The following is a 24,732-nucleotide window of genomic DNA, read 5'->3' as shown; positions in this document are numbered from 1 at the left end:
TGTGTACATATCTTCCCATTGCCCCCACCCACCCCACTCCCATACATGCCCTCACCCCCCAGTGTCTTGCGTCCATTGGTCATGCTTCTATGCATGCATACAAGTCCTTCGGTTGATCTCTTATCTCCCCCACCTCTCCCTAACCTTCCCCCTGGAATTTGACAGTCTGTTTGATGCTTTACTGCCTCTGTATCTATCTTTTTGTTCATCAGTTTACAATGTTCTTTATTATCCACAAATGAGTGAGATCGTGTGGTGTTTTTCTTTCATTGGCTGGCTTATTTCACTCAGCATAATGCTCTCCAGTTCCATCCAGGTTGCTGCAAATGATGAGAATTCCTTCTTTTTTTATGGCAGCGTAGTATTCCATTGTGTAGATGTACCACAGTTTTCCGATCCAGTCATGTGCTGACGGGCACCTAGGCTGTTTCCAGATCTTAGCTATGGTAAATTGTGCTGCTATGAACATAGGGGTGCATATATCCTTTCTGATTGGTGTTTCTAGTTTCTTCGGATATATTCCTAGGAGTGAGATTACTGGGTCAAATGGGAGTTCCATTTTCAGTTTTTTGAGGAAACTCCATACTGTTCTCCACAGTGGCTGCCCCAGTCTGCATTCCCACCAGCAGTGCACGAGGGTTCCTTTTTCTCCGCATCCTCGCCAACACTTGTCGTTTGTTGATTTGTCGATGATAGCCATTCTGACAGGTGTGAGATGGTACCGCAATGTTGTTTTGATTTGCACCTCTCCCACCTGTCTTATGTATCACGTTCTATCCCCAGCTCTGAATGAACAGGGGGATCATAGCACGTGATGGCCTTTTACGGTGGCCACTTGCACCCCGGGATTCCTCACTAGTGCTTTGGTCCATTCCTCTAGACATACATTGGCACCCTCCTTGTGTCCGTGAATCCGTACCAGGAGCTGGGCATCTACACCCTGAGCCAGATGGAACTTTATCAAGGGGTCAATTTCTTTGAACTGCCACCACATGTGTAAGTAGCGCTCATCAGCTCATCGATAGGTGTATTTTTCTACTTCTTTCCTTCTTCTCTTTTCCACCCCCTCCTTTTCTCCCTTCTTCTCACCTACCCATCCATCCATCCATCCACCCACCCACCCACCCACCCACCCACCCATACATCCAAATCCTGGACACATACTTACTACATTCTGTGTCTCACTCATTCTGTATCTGCTGCCTTGTAAAATAAGTCTGTCAACACCATAGAAAACATCAGCAGATCATTGTGGAATCTCGGCTTAAATACGATGAGAGGTGGAATCTTTTGAAAAGGCTGAGAAGTCTTAAGAGTGGCTAGAGAGGCATCTTCTCCGGGAAGTGGGTTGCTACTGCTCCATCTACTGGTGCCTGGGTGTCATAGCAGCTAAGGGGATTCTCCATGGGTAGAAACTTAGCAGGGCTGCAGATCCCTAAGGCAAGCAGTTTCCTGTATGATTTGGGCTTTGCTGACTTTCTTAGTTCTCCTTCCTGGCTGATTTCTGGGCTAATATTGATGTCCTCCCTCCATTTTTCTTGGCGACTCATTCTCTCACCTCTCAGGGCGTTTATAAACCTTTCCGTGTCACGACCACCAATGATTTCCGAAATGGCCAGCTTTCAAACTCAGCCACAGGCAAAGATTATGATCTTGGGAGATCTTCATGCTTTGGTTTCTGATCTTGGAGATAAATCCCGCATGAGAGTTTTAGCTGTTGTTGTAAAGATATCACAGAGGTTTTTAAATCTTTTTGGTTTCCTGTCTGTCCCTACACTCTTTTTAAAATTTTTATTTTTATTGATTTCAGAGAGGAAGAGAGAGGGAGGGAGGGAGAGAGAGAGAAACATCAATGATGAGAGGGAATCATTGATTGGCTGCCTCCTGTACACCCTCCACTGGGGATCGAGCCCGCAACCCAGGCATGTGCCCTGACCGGGAATCAAACCGTGACCTCCTGGTTCATAGGTTGACGCTCAACCACTGAGCCACGCCGACCGGGCTGTCCCTACATTCTTAATAACCTGGGTTTTGAGAGAAAATGGGAGATCTTATTATATCTATTGAATTGTTTAATATTTAGACAAGTTGTTGTTTTTACCTACAACTCATAGACCATCTCTTGGGGGATATAATTTAGTATCTGGCTTATTTGTATAAGAAATGTTGATAGATTAAACAAAATAAATCTGTTAAATTAAACATTATTTCTGCCACTGCTCAAATTCTTCACGTTAGCTCATGTACTATTTGAGCCTTGCTATATCTAGTACACTTCCTGTGTGATCCGTGAGGGGGTGGTGGCCACTTCCCACGCCTCCCGCTTCTGTCCCACCTCCCCAGCTATGCCATAGCTGACAACGCTTACCGCATGATGTGCTCGGAGCGGACGAACCACCTCATCCTCATTTCTGGAGAGAGCGGGGCCGGGAAAACGGAGGCCTCCAAGAAGATCCTCCAGTATTTTGCAATGACCTGCCCCATGACCGACTCGCTAGAAGTCGCCCGGGACAGGCTGCTGCTCTCCAATCCGGTGCTGGAGGTAAGCAGCCGCGGAGGCCCGAGAAAGGGGAGCTCCCGGAAGGGCACCGAGTGAGAAGAGTCCCCGGAGCAGGTCAGTCACATTGGGAAGGTCACGGTCAGGGAGTGAAGGAGAGGCGTGTCAGGTAGTATTGGGGTTAAGGGCATGACCTTCAAGTCCAGCAGGCGTGATGCTAATCCCAGGGCAGCCACGCACCAGCGAGCTTCAGAAAGTCATTTCACACCCTGGGGCCCATGTTCCCATCTGTGTAATGGGTCTACTCATAGCACTCACCTCCTGGGAGGCTTTGAGGTTTAAATGAGATGAGTGCATAAAAAGCACACTGCAAAATCAAGAAGCCCCAAAATAATGCTCTATTATTTATTTAGATTTTTAAAAAATATATATTTTACTGATTTTTTACAGAGAGGAAGGGAGAGGGATAGAGAGTTAGAAACATGGATGAGAGAGAAATATCGATCAGCTGTCTCCTGCACACCCCCCACTGGGAATGTGCCCGCAACCAAGGTACATGCCCTTGACCGGAATCGAACCTGGGACCCTTGAGTCTGCAGGCCGACGCTCTATCCACTGAGCCACACCGGTTAGGGCTTATTTAGATTTTTATTATTAATTAAAGTCATTTGGATGATTCTGTCTACTCTTGGAATTCACGGACTTGCTGGATAATTTTGAACAAGTTACTTTCTCCTGTGTTTTTGTTGCCCTCCGGGTAAAAGATTTTGAAGGTTGGAGGAGTTTTCCCAGTGGGCCTTTGGGATAGAAGAAGAAGGGGTCTGGTTATGGGGGCCATGACCTGTTCCTTCTAGCACAGCAAGGGCCGAGGGTCCTATAGGACACCTGTCCTCAGGCCATTTCTGATCTATTCCTGGATTGGATTCCAGGGAGAAGGTATATTTTCCTCTTTTTTTCTGTTCCGGTCCAACCCTAGGAGTTGGCGTCAAACCCTCTGTAGTTAGTGATTCCTTAGGAATAAAGTACAGCTTTCACCCCTGGCCCCCCCTCCCTCCCGCCTGTTTCCATAACATGCATGCCCTTTGGGCTCAGGAATTGGGTGCGCTCAGAGTAGTGAGCTCAGAGGACAGTGAGAGGCCGTTTGGCTCAGCGCTCCCCTCTCCCCACTTTGTATCCCAAGGCCTTTGGAAATGCCAAGACGCTCCGGAATGACAACTCCAGCAGATTTGGAAAATACATGGACATACAGTTTGACTTTAAGGTACACTCAGATTCCCATTACTGTTACGGGGGCCCCTGCACTCACCAGCGACGGAAACCCACCCCAAGGCACCTTAAGGGAGGAGGGGCACTTATTGGCTCAAACAGCCGAGAACTCCAGGACTTGCACTTGTTTTAGGAAATGCAAATAAAGGCCACAGTGAGATGCCATCTAGATGGGCCGAAATGAAGAAGTCTGATAATTCCAGGTGTTGGCAAAGATGTGGATCATTAGCGGGTGGGGGCGGGGGGGTACATTAGTGTAACCTATTTGGAAAACAATATACAGGTGGGGCGAAAGTAGGTTTACAGTTGTGCATATGGAAAATAATACAATAATCTATATATATAAAAGCCTAAGTGACCATTACAACCGGTCAACTGGTTGTTATGATGTGTCCTGATCACCAGGGGGCAGACGCTCAACGCAGGAGCTGCCCCCTGGTGGTCAGTGCGCTCCTACAGCCAACCTCCCATGGTCCCTCCCCTGCTACACGCCCCCCTCCTTCAGACTGGGTGAGATGGCCCTGATTGGCCCTGATCGCTGGCCAGGCCGAGGGACCCCACCTGTGCACGAATTAGTGCACTGGGCCTCTAGTCAGTAAATAATAATACAAGAACAAACTCTGTTTTGCGTACTCACAGCTGTTAACCTACTTTCACCCCACCCCGTACTACCGCGGAATCACAGGAACTAAGGTGGAGACAGTCCACTCCTGGAGATTCTCCTGCAGATGTGCAAGCACTGTGCATGATGGGACCAACCCACACATCTGGGGAGGGCTGACTGTCCGTGTACAGGAGAACAGCCAGTTCAGCTGGGGGGGGGTGTGTTCACACAGTGAGGGGTTGTATGGCAGTGGGAGCAATAAGAAGCCTGACACAAAAATGGAATTGTATTTTTAAAAATATATACTTTATTGATTTTTTCACAGAGAGGAAGGGAGAGGGATAGAGAGTCAGAAACATCGATGAGAGAGAAACATCGATCAGCTGCCTCCTGCACACCCCCCACTGGGGATGTGCCCGCAACCCAGGTACATGCCCTTGACCGGAATCGAACCTGGGACCCTTCAGTCCGCAGAACTGTATTTTGTGTCTGGCTTCTTTCCACCCACGTTCTATCTGTCCAGTTCACCCATGCGGCTGCCCGTGGCGGCGGTTCATTCTCCGGTGGGGTGACCTGGTCGCCCTGTACCTGTCCTCCTGTTGACGGGCATTTGGGGCGATGGCAGACTGTGCTCTGAGCATCCGTGGGCCTGCCTTTCGGTAGCTACCAGCGTTCGTTCACGTGGGGCATGTCCCTGGAAGTGGCACGGCTGGTCCTTCCCAGCAAGGTGGGGTAATGATCGACACTCCCAGTGGCTCCACGCCCCTGCCAGCGCGTGGGAGGTCGGGGTCCTCTCGGTTTTCGGCGTTCTGGTGGGGTGGGGTGCGTTCTCACTGTGACTTAAGTTTGTACCTTCCTGGTTAGTCACGAAGCGTTGGTCGTTGTTGAAGGCTTTTGCCCGTTTTTAATCGGGCTGTGTGTTTCCTTATTGATCTGCAAGAGTTCTATATATGTCCTGGGATACCAATCCTTTATGGGATGAATGGGGAACAATCATAACTAAGACAGCGTGATATTGGCACAAGGATACATAAACAGGCCACTGGACCAGAATAGAGCCCAGAAAGATCCCCACGTACAGTAGGTCACTTGATTTAATGACAGAAGCACCACACTGATTCAGTGGGGACAGGGTTGTCTTTTTGACGAAGGGTGCTGATCAGTTGGAAATCCAGATGGCCTCTGACCCCCTTCCTCACTTCATATACAAAAATCACATTATAGTCCTCAACACGGACGGCAGAACAAGCACACTTCCAGACAAACACAGAAAGACCTTCATGACCTTGGGGGAGGCAAGAATCCCTTTAGACGGAGCCCGGGAAACACCAGTCATGGGAGACGGATAGATCCGACTCCATTCCGCTTCAGAATTTCTCTTCTCAGAAAATACCAATAAGAGGGAGCTTGGTTACTGCTGTCATTGCCGCATTTTTTTATTTTTTTTATTTTTTTTGGTCCTGTTTTGAAGGGCATTCCCATCGGCGGGCATATCATCGGGTACTTGATAGAAAAGTCTCGAGTTGTCTATCAAAACCACGGGGAGCGGAACTTCCACATCTTCTACCAGCTGCTGGAGGGCGGCGAGGAGGGGCTGCTGGCCTACCTGGGGCTGGAGCGAGACCCCCAGCTGTACAGATACCTCGCCCAGGTGGGAAGCCCGCACCTGGCTTCGGTGGCCCCTCGGAGGGGGGGGGGACCAGGGGTGTCTGTGGGGCCCTCGGTGGGGTGGCCTAAGAACTTTCTCAGACCATTCTGGAGGTACCCACCGACTGTTCTTCACACTTTGGCCCCAGCGTGGCTCCGTGGTTGAGCGTCGACCTGTGAACCAGGAGGTCAGGGTTCAGTTCCCGGTCAGGGCACACGCCCGGGTTGTGGGCTCGATCCCCAGTGTGGGGCGTGCAGGAGGCAGCCGATCAATGATTCTCTCTCATCATTGATGTTTCTATCTCACTCTCTCCCTCTCCCTCTCCCTTCCTCTCTGAAATAAATAAAAAACATATGTATTTAAAAATTTTTTTAAATAAAAGCCCTCATCTAGAATGATTTTTCTTTAAATTGTGACACTGGTCGATCTGTTACTTATTTGAAAGACAACTTCTCGAGTGAGGGGGACACGACTTGTCACGCTTCTGCTGGTGACCGTGTTCACACGGCCTGTTTCCCTCTAAAGGCCCGGCTTGTCTTTCCCTGAGGGAGGGCCTCCGGCCGGCACGGTTCTGCTGGTGGTTGCTCCGTGTGTCCGGATTGCTTTCTGAATGTTGGCACTGTCATGTCCCTCCACATGTGTCTTCAGTTTTTTTTAAGCAAAAATAGCAAGAAGAACCTTTTTAAAACACACACAAAAAGACATACACGAGTATGTGACTTTGGAAGTTTGCCCAGGATGGGGATGTTGAGCTAACCTTCCCAATGCATTGGCGTAGAGCAGCCGCTGGCAGGTCCCCCTGGGCGAGGTGCTTGGAGGGAAATTCACAGTTCGGGACGGTGCGTAGGCCCGGCGCGCGCAGGCTCGAGGAGAAAAGCATTCTGGTTTAGGAACAGCTATTCGCTGTCCTTGCACAAGTGCCACTAAGCGACCCGACTCTGTGTCAGCAGGCTCACGGTGCCAGCGAGTCGTCTATGAATGACAGGAACGACTGGAAAACCGTCTCCAATGCCTTTGCTGTCATCGATTTTACTGAAGACGACCTGGAGGTACGGGCCTGTGCCCTGTGAGGTCTGGAGCCGAGGGGACAATCCTGGTTTCCTGGTGATTGCCTGGGCGGTGGTCAGATTCAGCCAATAGGAATGCAGGACGCCTATTTATATCTTAAATTTTAGGTAAACAATGACTGTTTGCATATTTTTAAAATCCTCACCCAAGGATATGTCTATTGACTTTATTTGTTTATTTTATTTTTAATTGATTTCAGAGAGGAAGGGAGAGGGAAGAGAGAGATAGAAACATCAATGATGAGAGAGAATCATTGATCAGGCTGCCTCCTGCACGCCCCCTACTGGGGACCGAGCCCACAACCCAGGCATGTGCCCTTGGCAGGGAATCGAACCTTGGACCCTTCAGTCCACAGGCTGATGCTCTGTCCACTGAGCCAAACTGGCTAGGGCTGTTTATTGACTTGAGAGAGAGGGAGAGGGAGGTGGAGAGAGAGAGAGAAACATCACTGGGTCACCTCCTGTACGGGACCCGACTGCCGGTCGAACCCGCAACCTTTGGTATATGGGATGATGCTCCAACCAGCTGAGCCGCCCGGCCAAGGTGAGGACTCATTTTTTTTTTCAGTATTCGTGTACCCCAACTTTGCATGGGACTGGCTGACACCGGGACGCGAGTCACTGCTTATGCGAGATGCACATGGTGACGGGGGCTCTGCGTTTTGCTGGCAGCCCTGCGTTCTCCCACTGTTGGGGGAAAAGGGGTGATGTTTCTCCTTCCCCTCAAGTACCATCTCCAACAGTTAGGTCTCATGGACTCCCGTAGATCACCAGTCCTCACAGAATTACTTATTTCCTCTTCTATTTCAAAACAAACTGGAACCACTGGTAGGATTTGTAAACAACATTTTTACATCTTTTGGTCTTTTTTGGATTGTTAAACTATTGGTATTTCTAGGACCAGAATATGATCCCAACATACCTATATATCGGGGACCGTGGCATTTGAATGTTAAATGGTTTACTGGGGGGGAGGTGTGTGAAAATACCAGTGTCCTGGGCAGGAGATTGAGTGGGACATCTTCCCCACCCTCCCCTGAGGATGGAGGTTGGGGGTGGCTCACCCCCACCCCCACCCCTAGTACCTGGAGTGGCTCAGAGGCCCGGGTCTGGGGAGGGGAGGGATTCTGACCTGTGAGCTCAGGGCTGGAGTGGGGGTGGTTTTCCCTCGGTACCTCCTCTGATGACATGTATCTCTCCTTCTCCTCCCGCGTTCTAGAACCTCTTTGGAATCATTGCCAGCATCCTGCACCTGGGGAACATCTGCTTTAGAGAGAACCACCAGGGCTGTGCCACCATACCAGTCATCAGCGAGATCAAGTGGATCGCCAAGGTGACGCTTCTTCAGAGGTGGGGACGCGGGGTGGGGGGCCGTGGGGGGAGCGAGGCAGCGGGATGCCCACGTTTCAGTGGCTGACCCCATGTTCTTGCAGCTGGTGCTGGTTAGGAGGTGTGAGCATGCAGGGGTGGCCGGGGGTGTGGGTGGCCGGGGGCGAGGGTGGCCGGGGGCGAGGGTAAAAGCCATTCGGCTGGAAGATCTAACGTGGTCTGTTTTGCATTAAAGCTCAATGATCCCTCGGGGCAGGTAACCCTGAGCCTGGAAACTCCACGAACTCTTCCTAAGCACCTGAGTCCAATCAGGTCCCTGAATGGCTTTCATCGTGGTTTTCGTTTATTCAGCTCCTGGGGGTCCAGCCGGCGGCCCTTCTGGAGGCTCTCACCCACAGGAAGATTGAAGCCCAAACCGAGGAGGTAACCATGGCTCTGGGTGGGACCGCGCCTGTTCCCTCCTCCGCTGCAGCCCACAGGTCCTGCCTGGCCCAGCTCCGGCCTTAACTTCCGCTCCCCCCGACATCACACCGTCGCCTTGCCTCCTCTCCACTGGGTCTTTGCACATGCTGTTCCCTCCGCTGGGACACTCTTCCCTGTGTTGCATGTGTTTGACTCCTGCTCCTTCAGGCCCAGGTCACTTCCTGCTCACGTCCCCCCGGCCCTACGGCATCGGGCGCAGCTCCTCAGAGCACTTGTCACTCTCCGCTTGAGGACAACATGACTCTTCTTGGTGTGACTTATTTTTTTTTAAGTTTTTTTTTTTTTTATTGAGAGAGAGGAAGGGAGAGGGATAGAGAGAGAGACATCGACGAGAGAGGAACCTCATGGGTCTGCTGCCTCCTGCAGGCCCCCTACTGGGGATCAAGCCTGCAACCCGGGCATGTGCCCTGACTGGGAATTGAACGGGCAACCCCGTGGTCCTGGGTTGATGCTCAACCGCTGGGCCACACCAGCTGGGCTGTGTGACCTACTGACTGTGCCCCCTCCCCAGTGCGCGCCCAGCCCTCAAAGGCTGGACCTGTTTGTCCTGGTCATGGCTGTGTCTCAGGAGCTCGGCACAGTGAAATAGCTGCTCGGTGCACGTGTGCAGGACCTGGGGGGAGCATCCTCCCCAGTGGTCATCATTCAAGGCTAATTTGAGCCCTGGCTGTGGCTCCGTTGGTTGGGTGTCGTCCTGTGCACCAACAGGTTGCCGGTTCGATTCCCCATCAGGGCACATGCCAGGGTTGCGGGCTTGATCCCCAGTAGGGGGCGTGCAGGAGGCAGCCAATCAATGTTTCACTCGCACATCGATGTTTCTCTCATTCTCTCCTTTCCTCTCTCAACATCCATTAAATTTTTTTTTTTTTAAAAAATAGGCTGCTTTGAAAACTCTGGAGACTTTCTTTTAACCTCTGCAATGACGCACCTGCTGTCCTCCTCAGGTGATCTGCCCACTGACGCTAGAAAACTCTGTCTACGCCAGAGACGCGATGGCGAAGGCCGTCTACGGGCGCACGTTCACGTGGCTGGTGAACAAAATCAACTCCTCCTTAGAGAACAAGGTCAGCGCCCCCTGCTGGCTGCTTGTTCTCGCGAACCTGGTGACGTCGTGTAATTCACATCCTTGCCCGGCCGGCGTGGCTCAGTGGTTGAGCGTTGACCTATGAACCAGGAGGTCACAGTTTGATTCCTGGTCAGGGCACATGCCCGGGTTGTGGGCTCGGTCCCCAGTGTGGGGCGTGCAGGAGGCAGCCAATCAGTGATCCTCTCTCATCATTGATGTTTCTCTCTCTCCTCTCCCTTCCTCTCTGAAATCAATTTAAAAAAATTTTAAAAATAATTTACATTGTTACTCCAAACAATTTGTGAGAATTAACCATAAGCTCCTGATGGGCAGGGACAGTCTCCTCACACCTACATTCCCGGCACCTAGCACACAGTAGGCTCCCTAAAGTGCCCGCTGAAAGATTCTCCCAGTGTGTCCCGAAGTACGGGACACGGAGCACATGAAGCATGCCACATGGCTCGCAGTACATACATGAAGGCTGAATCTCAGCAGCAGTGTATGTAATGTGTGTCAGAAAAAATCCGATGGCTCCTTTGAACTCGCCTCCTGATCACATTTCCTTTCTAAGTGGAATTTAAACGAAAAGGGGATTTACTCAGAGCTAGAAATTAAGGAAATGCCACGAGAAGTCAAGGTACGTGGATGTGGTGAAACTCTTGGAGGTTAAGGCTGTGAAGGACAGCTTTGGGAGACATCAGCTCCGTACAGGCATACCTCAGAGAGACCGGGCTTGTTCTAAACCGCAGTAAAGCGAGCATCGCGATAAAGCGAGGCGGCGTGTCTTTTTGCTGGTGGCGGGTCTTGCCTTCAGTTTGTAAAAACGCAACATCTGGGAAGTGCCATAAAGCTAGGCACGATAACACGAAGTGTGCCTGCACCCCGTTCAGAATGTTAAACTGTGTCCCTGAAAAATAGGCATGCGCTCTCTCAATATCCATCCTGGCCTGCCGCACTTGGCCCTCTATTTAAAACTAGAGGCCCGGTGCACGAAATTCATGCATGGGGGGGGGGTCCCCTCAGCCCAGCCTGCACCCTCTCCAATCCAGGATCCCTCTGGGAATGTCCGACTGCCGGTTTAGGCCTGATTCCTGTGGGATCGGGCCTAAACAGGCAGTCAGACATTCCTCTCACAATCCGGGACCACTGGCTCCTAACTGCTCACCTGCCTGCCTGCCTGATCACCCCTAACTGCCCCCCCTGCCGACCTGGTCAACCCCAACTGCCACCCCCGCCGGCCTGGTTGCTTCTAACTCCCCCGCAACTGGCCTGGTTACCCCCAACTGCCCCCCCTCACCAGCCTGGTTGCCCCTCACTTCCCCCCTCTGCCGGCCTGGTTGCCCCTCACTGCCCCCCTGCCAGCCTGGTTGCCCCACATAGCCTGCTGTTCAGTCATTTGGTCATCCCTCACTAACCCCCTGCTGGCCTGGTCGCCCCATGCAGCCTGTTCAGTCATCTGTTTAGTTGTTTCTGTTGTGATGGTCTCTTAGGCTTTTATATATATAGATGACATCTGTACCACCTGTCTTTTCCCTGGATAGATGTCTCCATGGCTGTCTGTCTATAAGCCTCCCTCCCTCCTTCCCTCCCTCCCTCCCTCCCTCCCTCCCTCCCTCCCTCCCTCCCTCCCCTTTTTTCCTCCCAGATCAAATGTGGGCTTGGGACTCGAGTTGAAGAGGGTTAAGCAAGGCAGTGAATCAGGAGTGGAGGCGTCACTGCTCGGGTGACGGGTGACGGATGGGGAGCTGGGTGGGACGTAGCAGGCTGCAGGCAGGAGGGAGCTGGGAAAATGTGTCCGCCCTACGCTGCTTCTGTGAGCCGTTGTTGGAGAGAAAAGGCGTGAGCTGTGTAGCCACGTCCCCCGCTTGGGGGGCAGCCACTGGGATTTGAGTGTCTCGGCGTGAAAGACCTGACGTGAACAGCGTGTTCTCCTGACTAGGAGTTCACCAAGAAGACCGTGATCGGGTTGCTGGACATCTACGGGTTCGAGGTCTTCGACAAGAACGGGTGAGGCCCTTTGTGCATCTTTCAGGTCTGAGTCTGGATTCCGGCCTCGCTCATGTGATGGGAGTTGATTTCCCCGTTCCCCGAAATCCTCCAGGTTTGCACAGACTGACGGGTCTAGCAGTGGAACAACCACGGAAAAGGCAAACGTCTTCTAGCTCGACTCTAGTGGTCGGTTCACTGAAGGGTTTGATTAATGAGGATTTTGATCTTTCTATATTAGAAAGCATCCTTAAAGATAAGGGAATACAGTAAAGCTGAAGGCAACAAATGGACAAACAAAACCAACAAACTTATGGACACAGACAACAGTGTGGTTGTTACCAGAGGGGAAGAGGGCGGGGGCGGGGTGGTGGGGGAAGATGAAGAGGATAAAGAGCAGCAAATGTATGGTGACCGAAGGAGACTAGACGTTGGTGGGGTGAGCACACAACGCCATATACAGATGATTACACTTGAAACATATAATTATGAACCAGTGTTACTCCAATAAATTTAATTTTTTTTAAAAAAAGTAAATACAACTTTAAAAAAATTGGCCTACTTGCATAGCTTTAGTGTTTAAATTTTTTTTTTTTTTTTGCATCTCTAGTTTTGAACAGTTCTGTATAAATTACTGCAATGAGAAGCTTCAGCAGCTCTTAATCGAGAGAACCCTGAAGGCGGAACAGGCGGAATATGAACTGGAAGGGATCGAGGTAAACGCCGTGGTGGGTTCTTCCCATCTGAGAACCCCGGGGGAGACGTTCCCCTGAGGAACAGGATCGCATTGGCGATTTTCCCTGATCAGGGCTGAGAACCGTTCTGTACTCCTTCTCTGCGTATCTCCCGGGGAAGTTCTTTTGATATTCAGAAAGGATTATTCTTTTTTATTTTTTATTTATTTATTTTTTCAATATATTTTATTGATTTTTTACAGAGAGGAAGGGAGAGGGATAGAGAGTTAGGAACATCGATGAGAGAGAAACACCTATCAGCTGCCTCCTGCACACCCCCCCACTGGGGATGTGCCCGCAACCAAGGTACATGCCCTTGACCGGAATCGAACCTGGGACCCTTGAGTCCGCAGGCCGACGCTCTATCCACTGAGCCAAACCGGCTTCGGCTGGATTATTCTTTTTTAATGTTGGAGATACAAATCAGATTTTCGAAAAGATGTCGGAAAACCCACTTAAAAGAAACACATCTTCTGCTCATCTCAGCCCTCTCCTCGTTGTCCTTTCAGTGGGAGCCGATTCAGTATTTCAACAACAAGATCATCTGCGACCTGGTTGAAGAAAGGCACAAAGGAATCATCTCCATCCTGGTGAGAACATCGCTGTTGACTTAGAGCCCGTTCGCCCCGTGTTTGCGACGCGTGCAAGGGCTTGTAGCATCTTGAGATGGGTACAGCGACAACAGCACTTAGCTCCGAGGGGAGGTGGAAGGACAAATTTAGTGAGATGGTGTAGGCAGAGGGCTCAGAGCCACGCCTGTTCCATGGTGAGCATTCAGGCTTCATTCATTCATTCATTCATTCATTCGACAAACACTCATCGAATGCTTGCTTTGTGCCAGGATTGTGCCCTGTGCTTTGGGACGCAGCAGAGGAAAACCAATGGAGGCTTTGAATTCTGGCAGGGAGGGACTGACAACAAATAGGTTAATGGGCAACACAGGTAGATTGTGCAATGGGGAAAAGGGATCAGGTGAGGTGTTCTGGGGAGGGCAGCTCAATTTTAGGTCATTGATGGTTCAGGAAGGACTCGCTGAGAAGGTGACATCTGAGCAAAGACCTGAAGGAGGTGAGGGCACCAGCCATGGGGACATCTGGGGAAGCAGGTCCCAGGAAGCGTGGGCTGACCTATGTGAGTGTGTGTACATTCAATGTCAGAGGGATTGCTAGACTAGTATGTTAAGATATTGTAGCCAGGCGTCCTCAAACTACGGCCCGCGGGCCACATGCGGATGTTTTTGCTGTTTTTTTTTTTTACTTCAAAATAAGATATGTGCAGTGTGCATAGGAATTTGTTCATAGTTTTTTTTTTAACTATAGTCCGGCCCTCCAACGGTCTGAGGGACAGTGAACTGGCCCCCTGTTTAAAAAGTTTGAGGACCCCTGTATGTAGGCCCTAGCCAGTTTGGCTCAGCAGATAGAGTGTTGACCCGGGGACTGAAGAGTCCTGGGTTCGATTCTGGTCCCGGGCTTGTACCTCAGTTGCAGGCTCAATGCCCAGCCCGGTCTGATGCGTCTCTCTCATCGATGTTTCTCTCTCTTTCTGAATCTCCCCCTCCCTTCCATTCTCTAAAAAAAAAAAAAATCAATAGAAAAAAAATATCCTCAGGTGAGGATTAACAAAAAAAGATATTTTAGTAAAAAGTACTTAATCCCATTGGTTCTCCATAAATGAGATCAGCATAAAAATGCTACTTAATGAGAGTTGTCTCGCCAACCTTAACCAGGTTTTTGTTGTTGTTACTGTTGTTTTAATAAAAGCTACATGGTTGATTAGTCTTTAATTTTTAAAAATATGTTGTTATTTATTTTTAGAGAGAGAGAGAGAGGAAGGGAGAGGGATAAAGAGATAGAAACATCAACGAGAGAGGAATGTCATCGATCAGCTGCCTCCTCCATGTCCCCTACTGGGGATGGAGCCCACAACCTGGGCATGTGCCCTGACTGGGGATTGAACCGGCAACCTCTTGGTTCCTGGGTTGACTCTCAACCGCTGAGCCACACCAGCCAGGCTCATCTTTATTTTTTTGAAGATGGTCAGTGAAATGTTATCACTGTTGAGGGCCCAAGATAGGAAATAGAAAGGCATAGCTTGAGAAATATGAGACATTAGGCCCAAGTGGTTTTATGGTTTGCTTTCCATGAGGCTTTGCTCTGAGTAAAAGGGGATCTGTATGTTCTTTGCCAGAGATGCGTAGTTAGGGAAAAAATGAGGTTGCGTGAGTAAGCCAGCTGGGCATGGAAGCTGGGGCGTGTCCTCGGGAAGACTTTGGAGATGAGCCTCAGCTCGGTGGGTGGTGGAGTTGATTTTTCATGGAATTTCCAGTCTCTGGTTCCATGGTTCTCTTGAAAAAATCTGAGGACATGTGATGGGTTAGGCCCCCTCCCCTGAAACATTCACCTGAACTTGAGTGAGACGGCCGCATTTGAGTCCAGGACACTGTCAGAGCTGGGGGGAGCGTTTAAACTTGGACTTGGTGGAGTGTGTTTCTGTGGCTCGAGGCTTCTCTTCTTCTTCTGAAGGATGAAGAATGTATCCGTCCTGGTCCTGCTTCCGACTTGAGTTTCCTGGAGAAACTGGAAGAGAAAGTGGGGAAGCATGCGCATTTCCAAACGTAGGTATTGCGTTCGGTGAGCTGTTGCACCATTGCACGGTGTACCCATTTTCTTAGGGATGTGGGCGGTGCTCCCCAAGAGTACAGCTACGTCTTCATAATGGAAATACCGGTATGGTGCACCAGGTCATGGTCAGCAGGCCCTCGGACAACGTTTCATTCCAAGGTTGATGAGATGCCGTAGGAACTTGATTCTTATTTATATCAGACAGCTTACGGTGAAAGTGGTTTTATTGTACGTTGTTTTGCCACCGTTCCAAGAACGTATGGACTACGTTAAGTGAGGACTTACTATATATGCATCCTTTTTGTGAGTAAAAAATCAAACTCGAATTCCATGTCAAAAAAATTTTTAATTGATTTTAGAGAGGAAGGGAGAGGGAGAGAGAGAGAGAAACATCAATGATGAGAGAGAATCATTGACCGACTGCCTCCTGCACACCCCACACTGGGGATCGAGCCTGCAATCCGGGCATGTGCTCTGACTGGGAATCGAACCATGACCTCCTGGTTCATAGGTCGATGCTCAACCACCAAGCCACACCGGCTGGGCCCAAGTCAGATTTTAAAAAGATTTTTGTATCTTGCTTTGTTCATGATCATTTCATTTGGGACATGTCCACATGCATACGAAATAGTTTCTTAAAAAAATTCAGTTAGAAAACACATATAGTGATGTGTAGATCTAATGTGTACAACCTGATGAATTTTTATATTTGTGTGTACCAGTAACCACCACACAGATCCAAACATACAGGATTTGCAGCATCCCAGAAAATCAACTGGAAATTTCACTTAATTTAACTAAATTTGAGATGAGGAGAGAACTTAAGATTATATGCTCTGGAGTCCTAAAGGCCTTGTTTTGAACCCCAGCTCAGCCACTTAGACATTTGACCTTTTTTTTTTTCTTTAATATATTTTTATTGATTTCAGAGAGGAAGGGAGAGGGAGAGAGAGAGAAACACCAATGATGAGAGATAATGATCGATCGGCTGCCTCCTGCTCATCCCCTACTGGGATCGAGCCCGAAACCCAAGTATGTGCCCTTGACCAGAATTGAACCCAGGACGCTTCAGTCCACAGGCCCATGTTCTATCCACTGAGCCAACCCAGCTAGGGCCAAGCAACACTCTTGCGTCTGTTTCCAATTCTATAAGGTGGGGATGTTAACATACCCGCCATCTAGAGTTAGAAATGACTGTGTAAGTCATCTAGTGCAATTTCTGGCCATAGTAAGGATCCCATGAATACTAGTGGCTTTATCAAACCTGTTGTAGAATGTCAAAATGATATGTAAAATGAATTGGATAACTAAATGAATCAAGGATGGAAAAATAAATTTGTGGTATATTCACATGTGAAATAACATACAGCCGTTAGAATGAACAGTCTATAACTCCATGCAGTGATGCGGGTAAATCACTCACACACACACACACACACACACACAACACACACACACACACTCATGGAAGAAAGATTGTTGAGCTGTATACACTTAGGATATGTGTGCGTCAACATATACATGTCAAGAAAAAGCTATTTTAAAAAATGATATTTCATGAGTATTTTAGTCTCTCGACATCATAAAAATGTAAGGTGGTAAAATCTTTTCTTAGTTGTCCCTTGGAAAAATGGAAGTGACTTCACTGTAAAAGTAGATGTGTTTCACGGTTCATGCACGTTTTTTATTCCTCGGTGCGTGTGGGCAGGGAGGGCCTCATGTCAGCCCTCGGCTCCAGCCGGACGAAACGGGCAGCAGGGTTTGCTGGGAGCTGCCCCGGGTGGTCAGCTCTCCGTGCTGGCCCTGAGCCGACCGCTGGGTCCCAAGCACCGTCAAAGGCCTCTCCCTTTGCTTTGTACTGGGGTGCATTTTGCTGCCGAGACGCAGAAAGGTTCAGCTTGTGTCTGTGTCCGTCTCGCTGCAGCCGGAAGCTGGCGGGGCCAAAGGGCCGGAAGAGGATTGGCTGGATGGAGTTCCGGCTGTTCCACTACGCGGGAGAGGTCACCTACTGCACCAAAGGTGAGTGCCACGGGCACCGGTCACCGCCAGGCGGGGCCTCTGCGTCCTCTGAGGAAATGCTGCACGTCCATCCCGGCATTCCCTCACCTAAGGCATAGTCTCCCCGGAATTCAGTGCCCCCTCCAGTGTCTCAATGCCATTCACCGGGTGGGGTTCTTTCCTAACAGGCCAGGGTGCTGTACAGTGCTTAGTGTGAAGGCTGTGCAATCCCATGTACAGTGCTTAGTGTGAAGGCTGTGCATTCCCATGTACAGTGCTTAGTGTGAAGGCTGTGCATTCCCATGTACAGTGCTTAGTGTGAAGGCTGTGCCTTCCCATGTACAGTGCTTAGTGTGAAGGCTGTGCATTCCCATGTACAGTGCTTAGTGTGAAGGCTGTGCATTCCCATGTACAGTGCTTAGTGTGAAGGCTGTGCATTCCCATGTACAGTGCTTAGTGTGAAGGCTGTGCCTTCCCATGTACAGTGCTTAGTGTGAAGGCTGTGCATTCCCATGTACAGTGCTTAGTGTGAAGGCTGTGCCTTCCCATGTACAGTGCTTAGTGTGAAGGCTGTGCCTTCCCATGTACAGTGCTTAGTGTGAAGGCTGTGCATTCCCATGTACAGTGCTTAGTGTGAAGGCTGTGCATTCCCATGTACAGTGCTTAGTGTGAAGGCTGTGCATTCCCGGGTACAGTGCTTAGTGTGAAGGCTGTGCCTTCCCATGTACGATGCTTAGTGTGAAGGCTGTGCATTCCCAGGTACAGTGCTTAGTGTGAAGGCTGTGCCTTCCCATGTAGAGTGCTTAGTGTGAAGGCTGTGTCTTCCCATGTACAGTGCTTAGTGTGAAGGCTGTGCCTTCCCGGGTACGATGCTTAGTGTGAAGGCTTTACCTTCCCGTGGCAGCTCACCGAGATGTAGATTGGAGTGTGTGTGCCATAAGGTCGGCACTGAGGATCTGGTTCTCCCGATGTCCCCGGGGGACGCCTGACAGTGTCTGGAGACATTTGGTTGTCACAAGTGGAGAAGATGCCACTGGCATCTGACGGTGGAGGCCAGGGAGGCTGCTCAGCACCCTGCACGGCACAGAGGGTCCCGCAGCAGAGCGCTATCAGCCCCAGCTGTCCCAATGCCAAGGCTGAGGATTCGTGTAATCGTGAGATTGCTTTTAGGATTTCCCTTTGCGATCGGTGGGGATGGAATTGCATTTTCCGGCAAAGCCATTGATTCCAACACTCCTTACTCATGTTTTGCAGGGTTCTTGGAAAAGAACAACGATCTCCTCTACAGGCATCTGAAAGAGGTCAGTCTGAAATGGAACCACGTGTTTCTGATGGGTCTGAGACACCACCCGCGACACTGATTTGGGGGCAGATTTGTTCTGGAACTCCCTCTCCAGGCATCGTGTCAGAACGCCAGCGTGCCACGGCTGCAACAGACACTGAGATGTCCGCACAAACCTTTCACCTCCGGGGTTTCCGGGGGAGCGCGCACGGGACTCATTCCTCTGTGCCGGCAGGTGCTGTGCAGGTGCAGGAACGCCATCCTGAAGGAGTGCTTCCTGGCGGCCGAGCTGGAGAACCGCAGGAGGTCGCCCACGGTGAGTGGGGAGCGTGCCCGTGCGGAACTGGAAAGGTGGCAAAGCTCCCCCCCCCCCCTGCAGGGTGCCCTCACCGCGGGCTCCCTGCCCTCCGTAAGCCCTCCCCTTGTCCTGGAGCTGCCCCTCCCCAGCGGGTTCTGTTGGATACGTATTTCCCAGGGGAGCACCCAGTGTGGTCGCTGGCAGACATGCACTGAGCACCGATGAGCCAGGCCCTGGGCTGGGCACGGGATTTGCAGGAACAAAGCAGACAAGGCCCCTGAGCTCGCGGCTTACGATCTGGTGGGGAGGGGGCCGGGAAAGGACACCAGACAAAGAGCTTGGTAGTGCGAGTGCCGTAAGGGAAGCTTGGCAACAAGGAAGCGGGACCGAGGGCGTGGTGATGGGCTTGGCAGCGATGCCGGCTCCTACGAGGCACTCACTGCATCCGTGCCGAGTGAGTGAGGCATTCTGGGTAGATGCTTGTCTAGCCTCTGCTCAGCCGTACTGACCTGGGGCTTCTCAGGCCAGGACATCCAAATCCTTCTCTCACTCTCTGTCTCTCTTTTCTTTTTGGTTAAGCCTCACCCGCGGATATTCTTTTTCCATTGTTTTTCAGAGAGAGTGGAAGAGAGAGAGAGAGTGAGAGAGAGAGAGAGAGAGAGAGAGAGAGAGAGAGAGAGAGAGAAAAGGAAACATGTATGTGAGAGACGATGGGGGCGGGTGTAGGAGTGAATTTGCAACCCAGGTATGTGCCCTTGATGGGGAATCAAACCTGCAACCCTTTTGGTATGTGGGCTGCTGCTCTGACCACTGAGCAACACTGGCCAGGGCCACATCCTTCTCTTAATGGGCAAAATGGTAACAGGCGGGACAATCTGTGGAGAGTGTGGGACTCAAAGGGCTTCTCTGGCCAGGACATCCAAAGCCTCCTCTTAATGGGTGACAATGTGACGACCATCTGCCTCGAGCGTTGGGGTCCAAAGGGCCGGAGTCTCATGCCCTGACCGTTTTCTGGGTATTACCTGGAAGAGGCACGGTCTCCTCAGCCATTCCCTCTCCCTGCAGGTGGGGACGCAGTTTAAGACCAGCCTGAGCAGCCTTCTGGAAATCCTCATCTCCAAGGAGCCCTCCTACATCCGCTGCATCAAGCCCAACGAGAGGAAGGAGCCCAGTGAGTTGTGAATCCTCCGAACCCCGAGCTCAGGGAGATGAGGCGGGGAGGAAACCGAGATGGAATGCAGTGAAAATCCCAACCACCACCACAGGCTTGGCCTTGTCCTCTGGGCATGAGTCCTTTTCATTCTTAATAAAAACGGTAGCCCTAGCCGGTCTGGCTCGGACTGAGGGGTCCCAGGTTCAATTCCGGTCAAGGGCACATGCCCGGTGTGTGGCCTTGATCCCCAGTAGGTAGGGGGCCCTGCAGGAGGCAGCCGATCAATGATCTTCTCTCCCTTTCTGAAATCAATAAACATATCCTCTATAATGAAGAGCTAATATGCTAATTAGACCGAACAGCAGAGTCTGGACGACCTTCCGGACGAAGCCAGGGCTGCGAGGGCCAAGCCTCTTGCACGCATTTCGTGCATCGGGCCTCTAGCATTAAAATAAAATAACAGAAGGTAAACGGGGGTGGGGGCGTGTGGTCCCGAGTGAGCATTGCTTAGACTTTGGCTCAACCCGGCTGAGCCAGGCAGGCGCCAGAGGGGAGGGGAAGCAATGTTGCTTCTCTCCAGCCAGCGAGCAATCTTACAAAACGGTCTATGACGCGGCTCTTCTCTAAACCCACGCCGTGGTCTATCACAGAGCCACACAGTCAGGCTTGCAGAGCCAGGCAGGAAGAAAATGAGTGAAGCAGACTGGGCGTAAGGCAATAGGGAGTGGAGGGGACTGCGGCAAACCGGGGAGGGCACGCCCCGTTTAAAAGGGCAGCAGGACTCCCTTCCAGCTGCTGTCGTCTTGTGGGACTCTAGACCTAGAATGGCCAGATCTCATTTTTCCTTTTTTTCAAGAGAAACCAGAAATCCAGATTTCCTTGTACAATTCCCCCCATGAAGTAACACTCACGTTTTCTTCAGGCCTAAGCAAGCATGTGTGTGGCCAGATCCTCCAGCTCACGGGCCGTCAGCTGGCAGGCTCTCCTCTGGTCTCTGTCGGTTGAAATGGAGCCATGGGGTCCTCGACTGTCACTCTCTCTTCTGTGTTTTCACAGGCAAGTTTGACGACTTCCTCATCAGGCACCAGATCAAGTACCTGGGGCTGATGGAGCACCTGCGGGTGCGGCGGGCCGGCTTTGCGTACCGGCGGAAATACGAGCATTTCTTGCAAAGGTAAAGTTCGTTTTGTTGACCTGAAGCCAGTAAAGCCAATCACCTAGAGGTAGCCCCTCGTTATCCGTGTGCTGGGAAGAGGGGGTATGTTCCCAGACATACCGATGCCTGCAACGGCTGATAGTACTGAACCCTAAAGATATGTTCTTCCTGGACATACATACCTCTGGTAAAGTTTAATTGATGCGTCAGGCAAAGAGAGTAACAATAACAATAACAAAATAGAACAATTAGAGCAATAGACATAATAAAAGTTATGCGAGTCTGGTCTCTCTCAAAAAATATATTTTATTGATTTTTTACAGAGAGGAAGGGAGAGGGATAGTTAGAAACATCGATGAGAGAGAAACATCGATCAGCTGCCTCCTGCATACCCCCTACTGGGGATGTGCCCGAAACCAAGGTACATGCCCTTGACTGGAATCGAACCTGGGACCCTTGAGTCCGCAGGCCGACACTCTATCCACTGAGCCAAACCGGCTAGGGCAATTCATTCCTTTTTACGGCTGAATGGTACTTCCTTGTGTGGCTAGCCCCCCGTGTCTGTACCTCCTCATCCGCTGACGGACAACTGGGTGGCTCCCACTCTTGGGCCATTACGATCAGTGCTGCTAGGGCCATTCGTGGGCAAGTTTCTGTGTGGAAACGTGTTTTCGTTTCTTTAGGCATATGCTTAGGAGTAAGTTACTGGGTCAGAGGATAACTCAGGGTTTAATTGAAGAACTGCCAGACTATTTTCCAGGTGTTTTTTTAGATGTACCCCCTTTGCAAAAATCTGAAAAATGGGCATACACCATTTTTGCTCAGCAGCTATTCATTTACCCTCATCTCATTCATTTTCCCCCTTTCGGTGAGGATGGCAGGAAGTAGCAGCTACTGCCCGCCCCACCCCACCAAACACACAACACACACACACACACACACACACACACACACACACACACGACGCTCCCATCTTCCTGCACTTTTTGAACTTCATACGTCTCTTTCCTACTCTATTGCTGTCTGGGCTCGTTGATTCTTTCCATAAAAACCAGCGAGCACCTGCCGGTCCCAGCGCTGTCCGAGTCGCTGGGTGGCTGCAGAGAACCGGGCAGGCCCACCCCTGCCGCATGGCGTTCACCCTCTGGTGAGGCTGGCTGGCGATAACACATTGTTTATCTTCTCATTCGTCTGCTGATGGACACTTGTATGTCTTACCTTTTGTCTATTCTGAATAGTGACGCTATGAACATAAGCTTTTGCATGGACATGTTTTCCTGTCTTGCATATACAGGGTGGGACAAAAGAAGGCTTACAGCTGTTCGCATGGAAAACAATACAATAATTAATAACACAAGAATAAACCCTGTTTCACATACTGACAACTGTAAACCTTTGGCCCCGCCCTGGATACCGAGGAGTGGAGTTGGGTTCCCTGAGGTATCTGATGATGTCATTGTTCTACGAAGACAGGCCTAAACCTCCCACCTGATTGAAGTAGTTTCTCTCTTTTTTCTTTTTTTGGCCAAGTATATATTGTTGAATTCAAAGCATCTGAATTCAAGCAAGGAACGAGTCTACGACAGCACGCGGGGCGGCTGGCATGCGCCCCCTGGTGGGAGGCTGGTGTAAGGTCAGGATGTGCCTCTCCCCCCAGGTACAAGTCCCTGTGCCCAGACACCTGGCCGCACTGGCGCGGGCCTCCAGCAGAGGGCGTAGAGCGGCTGATCAAATACATCGGCTACAAACCGGAGGAGTACAAGTTGGGGAGGTGAGTGGCTGGGAAGTCAGTGTCAGAATGTTTCGGGCACTGATCCACAGCCATCTGGAGCCCAGAGATTCATTTTTTTCAGGAAATGACGTAGATGTAAAAGCAGATACTTCCATCCACGGAATTTAAATGCAGCTCTTTAAAGCAAAACCCTCTCCCGTGTGTCTCCTTCACACGGGATGAGGCAGAGACTCAAACACCATCCCTACTTGGGGGTGCGGTAGTTGGCTCAGTCGGAACATTCCACACCTCGGACACCAGCTGGGCGTCCTACGATTTCACTCGACCCTGACACCGTCTACCTGGAGAGAGGGGCAGACTCCACAGGCGAATGGCCCAACCCTATAGGACGGCTCCTTCCCCACTACAGATGCCTGTCCCAAGCCCACCTGGGCTTCTGACCGACCAGCTATAAACGGGAGGTTCCCACAAGCCCCTCCTGAGGTCTGAATAATTTGTTAGGAAAACATTGTACTGCAGGTGAGGATGGTGTGTTAAGTTTCCTGGGGGGCTGCATAAAACATTAGCACAAAATAGCTGGCTTCAACCAAGGGAAATTCATTCTCTCTCAGTTCGAGACGCTAGGGGTCCAAACTCCAGGTGTTGGCAGGCTTTTTAGGGGAGCCTTCCTTGATGCTTCCAGGGGCTCCTGACATTCCTTGGCTTGTGGCCACATCACTCTAGTCTCTGCCTCCGTCTTCACATGGCCTCCTTCCCTGTGTCTGAGTGTGCGTTTCTTTTTTAAAAATATATCTTTATTGATTTTTTTAGAGAGGAAGGGAGAGGGAGATATAGAAACATCAATGATGAGAATCATTGATCGGCTGCATCCTGCACACCCCCTACTGAGGTTTGAGCCCACAACCCTTGACTGGAATCGAACCTGGGACCCTTCAGTCCACAGGCAGATGCTCTATCCACTGAGCCAAACCAGCTAGGGCTGTGTGTTCGTTTCTGTCTCCTATAAGGACACACTTGGATTGAAAGTTCCCCCCCCCCTAATGATCTGACCTTGAGCCTTACCCTGGATGACATCTGCAAAGATCGTATTTCCAAATAAGAATCTTACATTCTGAGGTTCTGAGTGCACCTGAATTTGGGGGGGACCACTGTGCGACCCACTGCAGATGGCAACTGACCAATTAACCATTAAAACACCTTTGTTTTCCCTTCTAGAACCAAGATATTCATTCGCTTCCCCAGAACTCTGTTTGCCACGGAAGATGCCTTTGAATTTAGTAAACATCAATTAGGTATGACTTTTTTCTGTCCCGACTTCAATAGAATGTGAAGTGACAAGCTTAGCTGGGGCTACATCTCCAACACGGTGTTTGAGATAGTGCTAGAAGCATTGGCTTTGAGAAGCAGGATCAAGATAGCGCCCTGGCCGGTGGTTCCGCTGACTGGAGTGTTGTCCCGGGCACCAGAAGGTTGCGGGTTCTATTCCCAGTCAAGGCGCATCACTGGGATCTGGTTAATGGGCAGGTGCTGGCTGTGGGGAGTGGCAGGTGCTGGCTGTGGGGAGTGGCGGGTGGGGGCTGAACCAGCTCCCGGGGGATGTGACATTCATGTTTTCAGGGCCCTCGAGGAGTGGGGCCTGTGTGTGGTCCGGCAGCTCTGGGGTCACATCCCCCCTTAGGTGCACGCGTTGCCTTGGCAACAAGTTTCCTTACCACCTGACCTGCAGGCCCATGAGTCGAATGTGCTGCTGCCGGGTGCAGGGTGGGGAGTGGGGGGGGACTGCAATGCCCAGCATGGAACCAGGCCCTCCGG

General features: G+C 50.7%; 1 protein-coding gene across 1 annotated transcript in view; it reads left to right on the top strand.

The window, feature by feature from the left end:
* The window catches only part of MYO1H (myosin IH), a 34,858-nt gene that overhangs the window by 1,938 nt on the left and 8,188 nt on the right, over positions 1-24,732 (top strand). Inside the window, exons 2-20 of the mRNA XM_054712457.1 lie at positions 881-996; positions 2,344-2,542; positions 3,678-3,758; positions 5,839-6,018; positions 6,966-7,064; positions 8,302-8,415; positions 8,763-8,834; positions 9,839-9,958; positions 11,900-11,967; positions 12,557-12,662; positions 13,190-13,270; positions 15,203-15,294; positions 17,226-17,320; positions 18,554-18,600; positions 18,817-18,897; positions 19,945-20,050; positions 21,089-21,206; positions 22,846-22,959; positions 24,136-24,212. Of these exons, the coding sequence (XP_054568432.1) occupies positions 881-996; positions 2,344-2,542; positions 3,678-3,758; positions 5,839-6,018; positions 6,966-7,064; positions 8,302-8,415; positions 8,763-8,834; positions 9,839-9,958; positions 11,900-11,967; positions 12,557-12,662; positions 13,190-13,270; positions 15,203-15,294; positions 17,226-17,320; positions 18,554-18,600; positions 18,817-18,897; positions 19,945-20,050; positions 21,089-21,206; positions 22,846-22,959; positions 24,136-24,212 (1,966 nt within the window). The remainder of the gene's footprint in view (positions 1-880; positions 997-2,343; positions 2,543-3,677; positions 3,759-5,838; positions 6,019-6,965; positions 7,065-8,301; positions 8,416-8,762; positions 8,835-9,838; positions 9,959-11,899; positions 11,968-12,556; positions 12,663-13,189; positions 13,271-15,202; positions 15,295-17,225; positions 17,321-18,553; positions 18,601-18,816; positions 18,898-19,944; positions 20,051-21,088; positions 21,207-22,845; positions 22,960-24,135; positions 24,213-24,732) is intronic.

Source organism: Eptesicus fuscus, chromosome 23 (genome assembly GCF_027574615.1).
Source record: "Eptesicus fuscus isolate TK198812 chromosome 23, DD_ASM_mEF_20220401, whole genome shotgun sequence".
Lineage (NCBI taxonomy): Eukaryota > Metazoa > Chordata > Mammalia > Chiroptera > Vespertilionidae > Eptesicus > Eptesicus fuscus.
This window is presented reverse-complemented; position numbering and strand designations above follow the sequence as displayed.